Below are 11,018 nucleotides of genomic sequence, written 5' to 3' on the forward strand. Positions count from 1 at the left end.
ATAAAATATATTATTAAACTAACTTTTTTATTACGATTTTAATTAATTTAGCATTATTATTAGGTAAATTTTGAAGTACAAAACTATGCATAAGATAATGCAAATGAGAAATCAACAAAGGATATTAATTTTTAAAGTATTTTATTTCCCCGGATGACAATTTAAAATATATTATATAACCATAAGCAAGAGTTATATTTTGTTTCAACGATCAAATTATATTACAAGTATAAATAGTTGAAATAGAAATTGCAAAAATATTTAAAAGTTAATATTATCAATTGCGCAAACTTATTTGGAAAGAGTATATTTAAAACTATCTCCAATAATTTGCCCTTATCAATACCCTGTAGACTGGATAGCAAGTATCCAATTGCAAAATCCCAAAAAGAAAAAGAAGAAACTATACTGTAGAATATATTTTAATTCAAAAAATTGATTGACTTGAATAATAAACTAACCGACGTAGGTCTTAATTGATTTATTAAATACAAATAAATTATGTTAAAAAATTAAATTGATGCAAGGATGAATAAGCAAATTGCTGACAAATCCAGAATCGTATGCACATATAATTGTAGGAAAAATAAAATTTGGGAATTTACGGGTACGTTTGGTTCACGGAATGTAAGATTATCAGTGGGAATAAAAGATTATCAGAGAATATGATTACTTAGAATGTTGTATTTTGTGTTTGATTGGTTTAGCAGAAATGTAAGATTACCGTGTTTGGTTAAAGGAATAAAAGATTATTGGAATGTATATTTGACCAAATTGTCCTTATTATATATTTATATACTATTACAATTTGTAAAATATTTATATATTTTCTTTAAAAAATTAAATTCATAATATTTATATATTTTTTTTACAAAATTAAAAATATAAAAAAAGTTTAGTGAAAGGGTAAAAAAAATTTCAACCCCTGAACTTCATATAAAATTTTAATTATAGATTTTTTTTTATAAATCTAAAATAATTTAAGGATAAATTTGTAATTTAACCTTCGTAAAATTTTTATTATTCATTGACAACATAAGTATATTTTTGAAAAAAAAATAAAAATTTAAAAGCATTTTAGTCCAAAACGCTGGTAATGTTACAATACCTAAGGGAATGGAGGTAATATCATTCCCGGTAATATATCATAAAAAATCTACTATTGGTAATAAAACATTACCGGGAATGAGATTCCCGGTCAACCAAACATGGAAATGTGAGATTCCAATCCCATGATAATTTCACAATCCTTGAACCAAGCACCCCCTTAGATCAATCACTATCTGCCTTCTTTCAAGTATTACTCGTTTCTCCCAGATTTCAACATCATCTTCTGTTTTACAGGTAACTTTCGCACGAATGACCAAACATCAGTTTTCTTTTTACAATTTACACTCTTTCTTTTTACTCTTACTTGTTAAACAAATCCAGTCGGACCATCTTGTTGCTTGACTCAAGTGGTTTGCCTCTTCACTGGATCTCGATTTCTTATTTTTCAACCAACATAGCAAAATTTCAACTTGAATAATTAAATTCAAATAAAATTAATTGGTTAAGATTAAATACTTTAATCCTTACTTTAGAATTAAGATTAAAGATTAACTTAACACTCCAATGGGTTTGAAATTGAAATTTTAACTCAAAATCAAGATCATAACTGAATCGAATAGAACTTGAGTAAAGAAAACTCGAACTCATATTTAACTCAAAAATTAGTATTTAAAATAGATTTGGATGCAATCGGATACTATTATGGAATCTTAAGTGTGAGTTGAAATAAAATTCAATTATTTTGTCCATATTATTTTCCTTCTTAAGGGTGTATACGGTTTGGTGTGAATTTTGTGTTGTTTTTTAATTTTTGATTTGATTAACTTTGAATATCGTTTTTTATATTAACTTTGAGTTTAGAATTTTTGCATTTTTTAAATAAATTTATTTTAACTAAAAATAAAGATCATAATTGAATCGAATAGAACTTGAGTAAAAAGAAACTCAAAATAACTTTATTTTATAATTTTTAAACATTATATGAAAAAATATTTTTTTATAAATACCTTTTAAAATAGTTTTCAAATAAAGAAATTATAATTATTCATGTATAATGTTTTAAAATATATTAATTGTTTTTAACTAGAAAATACTTAATTTTTATATTATAAAATATTGAAACTAAATAAACAAAAAAATCAAATTTATAACCCTGTTTTTTCCCTCTCGAAGTGAGGGTTGATTCGTGGTTGAACAATGCAACAAATAACCCCAAAAATCACAGCTTTTGTCGTCCCCTTTTTAATCTTTTGTGTTAATACATATAAAAAGAAGTAATTGTTTAATATCTCTCTCTTTCCTACGCAGTTCGGGCAGATGTCACGTGCGATCTGAGGTACTACATCGTGCTTTTCGCTTCTCTGCCTTCTGCAACTCTGCATCCCAGTTTCCCACCCACCACATAGATTTCACACATACCCACAAATTATTATTCACAAATTTAATCCCACTCTTTCAATCTCTTTAAAAATCTACTTCCTCAAGGGTTAAATCCTCATAAAAAAATCCAGCTTATGTCTTAATCCACACGGTTTAATTGTCTTTTGTGCAATAAAAAACTGGGGGGGAAAATTAAACACACGCATCACAATATCTCTCTCTCTGGGAATTTCACTTAAAAGACAAAACTTTAGCTTAAAATGGGTTCAAACATAAAAGTTGCAGCCTTTTTTCACAGCCGTCTTTACCATTATCCCTATTCTCATTATTACCATGCACAAAGGTCATTGTGTTTGTCAATCCAGAAATATCATCACATCATTGTTCTTCTTCTTCCTCTCTCCACCACCACCACCACTCAACTCTCTTTGATTTCATCCATTAATAATGACCCCGTTTTTCCCCTCATAATATTATTAGTATATGAAAGTCCCCTCCTGTTCCTTTTAACTTTGAACACAAAGTGCAGCAGCAATGGGGGCTTTTTGCAATTTGCTTGCATTCATTTCTCTGTACCACTCTTTTTTTTTTTGCTGTTTCCAGTTTCTGGTTAATCTTTTAAACTCTGGGTCGTAATTATCCTTGTCAGACACGCTTAATTACTGCCTCTGCCACTGTCATCCCCCCAAAAAAGGGCCTCTTTTTTTTTCTACTCCTTATTTACTTGCAGCTTCCTTCTAGTGTCTCTTTTATTATCTGGTTTTCTGGGTTTCCCTTTGTTTACTTACTATTTCCGGGTCACTACACTAAAGCCATCAGTTTTTCGTTTTGTCCGGCGGTGACCGGAGATTCAGAGGATAGTAATGGCTGTCAGGTCCCGTGACTCTTCTTCGTCTGTCCGGTCTCTGCCTCCGCCGTGTCCAAAATCACCACCGGAGTATCCGGATTTGTATGGGAAACGAAGGGAAACGGCTAAGATTCAGATGCTTGAGAGAGAGATAAGTTTCCTTGAGGTGTGTTTTAATTTGGTTTTTTATTCCTCTTCCACTTTTAATTTGATTATTAAGTTGATTACCATGCATAACTTGCTTAAATGTTATGTTTTTTTAATGGATTAGGCTAAAAGTACATACTTTATATGTTCCCGCTACTGCAAATTGAAAGTTAATGTCCACAATTCAACCACTGCATGAAGAAATTTACTATTAATTCATTCAAACGGATCGAGACATATTCGAATATAGATACGATAGCGTGAAAAAGAAATCTTTCGAAAAAAATTGAACATAATTGCTGCTATTGCGTTGTGGTTAGGCTTTGAATTTGTAAATCTTCCAAATCAAATAAACGCTAATGGTTATGGATATAATGTATGATCTGAATGAAGATTGGACTTTGATTTATCGATGGTAGACACATTCTGTTTTTGTTCTAGCAAGAGATTATATTATTGTCAAATTTTTTACCTTTGTTTGCGTTGTAAACTGTTGCTGACATTCCGAGCAGGAAGAGTTAAAATCCGTCGACAGTCTCCAACCGGCTTCGAGATATTGCAAAGAGTATGTGAAGTTTTTCAGCTACCTTGAATAGAATCTAGTTAATTAAAAGTTCAAATCTATAGGAAAAGTTGAGCATTAGCTAAAGAATTTCTTACAGAAGTATGTTTTTCTTCCTTGTTTCAGGGTTACGGATTTTGTGATGGCGAGATCCGATCCACTGATACCTACGTAAGAACTGAAAATGTTGTTGGTTTTCACTGATTTTCATGTGGTATCTAGAGGAGGATATAAGGGCTTATGTTTTATATTTTTGTTCCTTGAAGCAGGAACCGGAAGAATCGGAAGTCACGTCAGTTTTGGAAGTGGCTTTGGTACCATTTTCTTGGGCTTCCTTTTTATGTTCTTTTTTTGTTAGTATTAATGTATACACGATGGCTACTGCAAACTTGCGGCTAACGTGTATACTGAGTGTCGATCTTGGTTCTTGTTTCTCTATGTATCCCATTTTATGACATGAATTCGGATCTTTTGCAGTGGAATTCCCTGCTTTAACTTGTCATGGATCTGCTGTTGCTGCTATTCCGGGTGCTCTTGTGATCTGAAATGCACCCGGTGTTGTGACTGTGGTTTATGTAACTGCAGCTCATGCATTTGCAACTTATGTAAATGCAGGCCCTGCAAATGCTGCTCGTCAGATCACAGTTCTTGCAAATGCGGCTCGTCTGACCCGAGTTCATGCAAGTGCCGCCCATGTGACTGCAGTTCATGTAAATGCAGCTCATGTGACTGCAGTTCATGTAAATGCAGCTCATGTGACTGCAGTTCATGTAAATGCAGCTCCTGCGACTGCAGTTCTTGTAAATGCAGCAGCTCGTGCTACTGCAGTTCATGTAAGTGCAGCTCGTGTGACTGTGGCTCATGTTCAAGCTGCTGCACAATCCCAAAATGGCAATGCAAATGCAGTCCATGCGACTTTTGTTCGTGTTTAAGCTGCTGCACAGTCCCAAAATGGCGATGCAAGTGCAGTTCATGCGACTGCTGTTCATGTTCAAGCTGCTGCACAATCCCGAAATGCCAATGTTTCCCGTGTCCTAAATCCTGTTGCGGCAGCCGAAACTGTTGCATTTTTCAATTCCCTTCATGCACGGATTGCTTTTGCTGCAAATGGAAATGTTCTACCCCTAAATGTCCGAAGGTAAACCTTTGCTGCAATTGTACAAAAACCTGTTGTAATCCTTGCTGCCTATTATTTTAATATATTTCTGCATTTCGGAGTGAAATCAATGCCTCTGTCACAGTGAATTATTGAATCAAATGGTTACAAAATTACACAGCAAACAGTTCCACAATTTGGTGGATTTCAAAATCCCAGATTTAAGCTAGAATTGCAGGAGCAGACTACTGTTCTTATATATAAAAAAAAACTCAGGCTTTCATTTGGGATGACAAGATGTTGGCTGACAGTGAGAGAGTATATGCTGGACCTCTGTTTCAGGTCCCAAAATTCAAACCAGTGGACCTACAACCTGACATTTCATCATGAATCATGAAAAATAATTGAACTTGTAAAATGGCAAAGGATCCCAAAGTTTTCTTCATGGTTTTCTGCCATATTTTCCTCCAAAATTACAACCAGATCATGTGGTTGACATGTCCTTTCGATCGGTTCTTAAAGATTTCGATAACCCCAGCATGCAATCCATGTTCATTCATTCAATTTCCAATGATGAAACATCAAAGATACATGAGATTTGACTGTGACATATGCTTGAGTGGGGAAACAAAAAAACATTGCAACAAAGAAAAGATATGCTATGGGTCCATCTTTGTCGAAATCTGCCCATAAATGGACATGGGGAAGGGCTCCATTTGAAGGAGAATCTGTTAGCAAACAAAGTGATCATCTTTTATACCATCATCTTAATCAAGTAAACAAATATTACAAACCACCCAGGTTTTGCCTTAAGGGCCTTGTTTAGAAGCCGAAGCTCTACCCAATGAAATTTCTTGGACTAGAGGGTCCTTTTGCACCAGGTTTCTTGAAGGGAAACTTTGTGCTGAGCGAGGCTTCTTAATAAGGGGAAACCCTCCAGAATTTTATTAACTAGTCAATCGCTCAACAATGTCCATGAGAAGGAAACTGGGCTTTTAACTTGGTTACGAGCATTGGCCCACACTATTGAACCAAATTCAGGTTTAGCCATTAGGCTTGTCCCTCTTTTACCAACAAAAGTGACGCTGTATCTCTTCTTTTCCCCCACAGTTCTAAAGGTGAGCACTCTAGGCCTAACTGAGATCGCAACCGACGATGGTCCGTTAACCGTGACTCTGTATGTGGACCTTGCAGGGCCGACGTTTGTTAATTCACGAGTGTATCGAAAAACCCTTTTGTCCCCGAACAAGACCATGAACGATGGGTAGTTGACTTCACCGGAGTAGTTGACTTCACCAGGGTCGTCGAATTTCCTCAAACATGTAATGTTGGGGTTGGTGGAGATGTCGTATAGTAGACCTGGTGATAGTGCTTTCTGGGGATCAACATGGCCAGCGCCATGAGCCAATGGGTTCGCCAATGAACCATCGGTGGCATCACGGAGAGACGAGTGGGTGTTGTCTTGGGTGTACGCTGTGGTCATTAGAGCCGATTTTATTGCACTTGGGCTCCATTCTAGATGTGCTACCCTGATCAACGCGGCTAGTCCACTGATGTGCGGGCACGACATCGACGTACCTAAAACAACAATCGAAACGATTATGTTATGTAACTGGAAACAGTAATCGAATTCGAATATGTTTTTAATATGAGTATATGTAAACATCCATTGCCGAATATTTGTCTGATTATTCCTATTAATGGTACTTGTACTACCATGAAGTGTTTTGTTAATGAAATAACTCTGTTAGGCATAAAGTCGAACAGATTATGGTGTAAAAAAACAAGGGATATAGTCGTTATGAAGTACCTGACATGATATTGCACATGGTCTTCCTCGTGTCCTTAGCCAACCCAGTGGGTCCAATAGCCTCCGACCAAGCAGCCAATATGCTGACTCCCGGTCCAATCACGTCCGGTTTCAATATCTGAGCTGTCACCATATTAGGACCCCGGGAACTAAACGCCGACTTTCCGTGCATATTGTCTAATCAAGTCGCCGACTTTCCTCCCCACCGCCACGGCCGGTAATAAGTGACTGTCAGCCACCAGTTCCTCACCGCTAACCGGCGTGTTCGCTAATATCATCCCGATGCCGCCGGCGTCTAGCTCGACTGCTCCCTTTTCAACTCGCGCGTTTGTTCCTCTGTCGCAGACAACTACCTTCCCACGTACCAATGCTGGATCGAGTGAACCGGTCAAACATAAAATACTCGAACTGTTATCTTTGCTGTAAACCAAACCAACCGGTTTCCTTCCCATTCCTTGACCGCTGTAAAGGGAGACGCCATTCTGACGGATTTTATTTCCTAATACGGCGTAAGCGGGGAAGTCTCGATCTAAAGTCCCGGCGCCAACCGTCATAATCCATGGCCCCACGTTGGCAATACTGGCCTTAGTGGATCCGCTGTTACCGGCTGAGCAAGAGACGAGAATGCCCTTCTCCATCGCCGTGAAAGCTCCGATAGCGATGGTGTCACGAAAATACAGCGCGGATCCACCACCGAGGGACATTGGAAAGAACATCAACTCCGTCTTGGATGGCGCTATCCATGCCGGCCAGAATGTCGGACCCGAAGCAACCCGTTTCCCAGCAAACCTTGTAGGTGGGTTTGAAAATGCGTGAAAGAGAATGAAGTGGAGTGGACTCTCACTCACGGCTAAGGGATTTTTATAAGTGAACTTAGTTGACAACATATGATTATTATTACTAGGTAGAAGGTAGCTTTTGTTGCTATAATATATTTAATTTATCATTTTTATTTTTATTATATATTCATATCAGTTTAATATTTAAAGTTATTCAGTTTTATTATTTTAGATCTTATAATTAAAATTTTAAATTGAGAGTTTTAAGTTTGATATTTAAATTTAGTATTTATGATTTAGAGTTTTAAGTTTTAAGTTTAGAGTAAAATTTAAAATAATATAATTAAATAACTTTAAAAGTTAAATTTATAAAAAAAAATACGATATAATTAAAAATGATAAAGTTAATATAATAAAAAAAATGTGATCTTTAAACCTTATTACTGTTTATAGGTCAATATAGAGAGGCAGAACGTAGGCCAAGATAGAGGGGGCCATGGCCCCTCCAAAATTTAAAAGTTTTTAATTTTAACCCTTAAATTTTTTAAAAAACTCAATTTGACCCTTAAAATTTTAAAAATTAAATTTAAAATTATTTTTTTATATATTTTTAATTAAAATCTCTTCCATAATTTTTTTAAAAAATTCATTAAGTCTCTCAAAATTTAAAAAATTGTAGTTACATCCTAATTCTTTTGGAAAAATATAAACTAAACCTTCAAAATTTTGAAAAGTATTAATTTAAACCTCTAAATTTAATTTTTTTAACTTATCCCCAAACTCAATCACCAAATTTTGCCATTATCAATATCCTAAATAGATTTAATTGTTGTGTTTTAAATTTTGTTATAATCGATACGTGAACCTATTAAATTTTTTATCGATATATTATAATTGATTCAGGGATTGCAATATTCATATGCTAGAAAGTTATGATTTCTTTAAAAACTTCAATAATCAAAGGAATATTTTAAATGACATGAACAACGAAAAACTGATAGTATTCAATGGTTGTTTATGGAGACATAGTAAATATAATTACTGAAATAATAATTATGTTTTTTATATAATTAAATTATAACGTCCAATCACAAAAATCTCAAAATTATTCTATGTTTAAAACGATATATTTTCCTTACTTTATCTAAGAACGTGTGTGTATATATATATATATATATATTGAAAAAAAGAACATCTGAGCTTTATTTAATAAAATAATAAAACAATGAGAAAATAATTTTAGTGACCGAAAATGTCTTATAATATATTATTTTAATCAATTTTTTTTGGATTTACGAAAATGACCAATAAATTCGTAACGCGAACTCCAATTTCGCAACTCAATTTTGAAATTCGCAACTCCAATTTCTTTTCCGCAACGCAATTTTCCAAATTCGCAACGCGAATATGTAAATCGCAACACGAATTTGTAAATCGCAACGCGAATTTGTAATTTGCAACACATAAGTCAAATTCGCAAAGCGCGTTTATTTTCGAATTTGAAACACAATATTAATTTCGCAATACAAATGTAAAGAGTATAATCGCAACTCATAACCTAAAACCCTAAATCACAACTCCGACCCATCTCCATCTCTCACTCTCTACGGCGACATCCGTCCCCATCTCCGGCGAAATCCGTCCCTATATCCGGCGACCCTCCTCTATCTCCATCTCTCAGAGCCACCCTCACAACCATTCATGGCCACAAATGGAAAATCAACCACCGAGGGTTAGTTTTTTTAATTATTTTTATTTTGAAATTTTTGTATTATTATTAGATTTTTCATATTTAAATTAATGATAAATTTACTGGTAATTTCAATATATAGATTAATCATTTCACTTAGATTGTTTAGTAAATTCATTTGGTTGCTGCTAATACTGCTAAACTGTTTAGTATTTAACTCTGTGAAGTAGTTTATCTTTGTTTTTTTGTTGTGATTTTCATTTTCGCGTTGCGAATTTAAGTTTCAGAAACTACTCTTCATCTGCAAATTGAAACTTGAATGAATTGTATTACTTCAAAAAAAACAAAGACAAATATTAACTTCACAGTGTTGCGAATTTAAGTTTAAAAAATAAACTACTACTCTTTATGTTGTCCTTGAACTTGCACTAAACCTATATGTTGTCCTTTTAAATGTTTATATAAGTGCTTGCTTCTGGAATTTTATCTGATGCATTTTGTGAACTATGATAGAATAATGACTTGGGTGAATACCGTGCTAGTTTGAAACATATTTGGCTTTGTTTTCAGTGTTTAATATCATGTCTGTTTATAGTGTATGTTTTTTGTATATCTAACTTGGTATGTTATTATTGTTTTTGTTAGGAATTTTTTTCGGCTTCATTGACTTTAAGGAATAAATTAAGCCTAGCCACTACAATTGCGTCGATACTTACACCTGTACAAAGAAAATTGTTTGAGGATACTTGCTTCGGGCCATGGCTGAAAGTACAACATCCAGGTGGAGATGCTATGTTGACCCATTTGTTTCTTCGGATCATGACTAACGATCTACCCGAGAGGATACAACGTGGTGATGAAGAGATATGGTTTCATTTTCCACCGACGTATACTTGTTTTGGGCAGGAGGAGTTTTGCTTAATCATTGGTCTACGTTTCGGACATGATGAAGTAGGTCGATACACTAGTCATATCGCCCGCCCATCATGGTTATTTTGGGTTTTTCCTGAGCTGGCAAAGGCGAAGCCCAGTTTACACGTCGATGATTTGAAAAGATTACTTCTTAAAGATGGTTTTACTCAGATGGATGACCTTGATGTTGTCTGAGTATGCCTTTTATTACTTTTGAATGCCAGCTTTTTAGGCAAAGAGGTTAGACAACCTATTTCTGATGACCTAATATTATTGGTAGATGACCTAAATGCATGAAACGTGTTTCCGTGGGGTTCATATCTATGGAAAGCTACCTGGAAAAAAGTTGTCGTCTGCCTTTGAGGACCGTCGTAGTTTGCATGTCCATGGTTCCAAATACACTTTGATAGGCTTTATTTAGGTCTTTAATGCAAACATTTCTATATAATGTTTCCAAAATTATAATTAAATTTAACAATTACTAAAATTAATGTTTGTGTATTATATTGTTTGTAGATTTGGATATTTGAGGCTTTTCCCGGCATGCAGACATATGCAATCAAAAAATCAAATGATATTCCTAGGACTATTACCTGGAGAAGGATTCGGCTGTTGGATTGGGAAGATTTACTACCATATACGACGATGAACGATGTAAGTTATCACAAATACTACCATATATAAACAAGTTATTACTAGTAGACGTTTGACTTTGTTTGAGCTTTTATATTGTTAGGAGGCAAAC

At 34.5% G+C, this 11,018-nt stretch overlaps 1 protein-coding gene and 1 pseudogene across 1 annotated transcript; one reads left to right on the forward strand and one right to left on the reverse strand.

The window, feature by feature from the left end:
• The first annotated feature begins 2,914 nt into the window (after positions 1-2,914).
• LOC120162243 (guanine nucleotide-binding protein subunit gamma 3-like) lies at positions 2,915-5,128 on the forward strand. The gene is made up of 7 exons (XM_039172412.1): positions 2,915-3,443; positions 3,937-3,989; positions 4,113-4,157; positions 4,256-4,300; positions 4,464-4,720; positions 4,767-4,877; positions 4,920-5,128. The coding sequence occupies exons 1-7, from the start codon at positions 3,294-3,296 to the stop codon at positions 5,126-5,128; spliced, it is 870 nt and encodes a 289-aa protein (XP_039028343.1). The 5' UTR covers positions 2,915-3,293.
• An 894-nt stretch (positions 5,129-6,022) lies between these two features.
• On the reverse strand, positions 6,023-7,705 carry LOC120161896 (annotated as a pseudogene).
• Positions 7,706-11,018: the final 3,313 nt, after the last annotated feature.

The sequence above is a fragment of the Hibiscus syriacus genome, unplaced genomic scaffold (assembly GCF_006381635.1).
Source record: "Hibiscus syriacus cultivar Baekdansim isolate YM2019G1 unplaced genomic scaffold, ASM638163v2 tig00111402_pilon, whole genome shotgun sequence".
In the NCBI taxonomy this organism is placed as follows: domain Eukaryota; kingdom Viridiplantae; phylum Streptophyta; class Magnoliopsida; order Malvales; family Malvaceae; genus Hibiscus; species Hibiscus syriacus.

Coding starts and splice junctions, on each gene's coding strand:
- LOC120162243 (XM_039172412.1), top strand. CDS start 3,294: ATGGCTGTCAGGTCCCGTGACTCTTCTTCGTCTGTCCGGTCTCTGCCT. Junction 3,444..3,936: donor GAGAGATAAGTTTCCTTGAG/GTGTGTTTTAAT, acceptor CATTCCGAGCAG/GAAGAGTTAAAATCCGTCGA. Junction 4,878..4,919: donor TGCTGCACAATCCCAAAATG/GCAATGCAAATG, acceptor TTCGTGTTTAAG/CTGCTGCACAGTCCCAAAAT.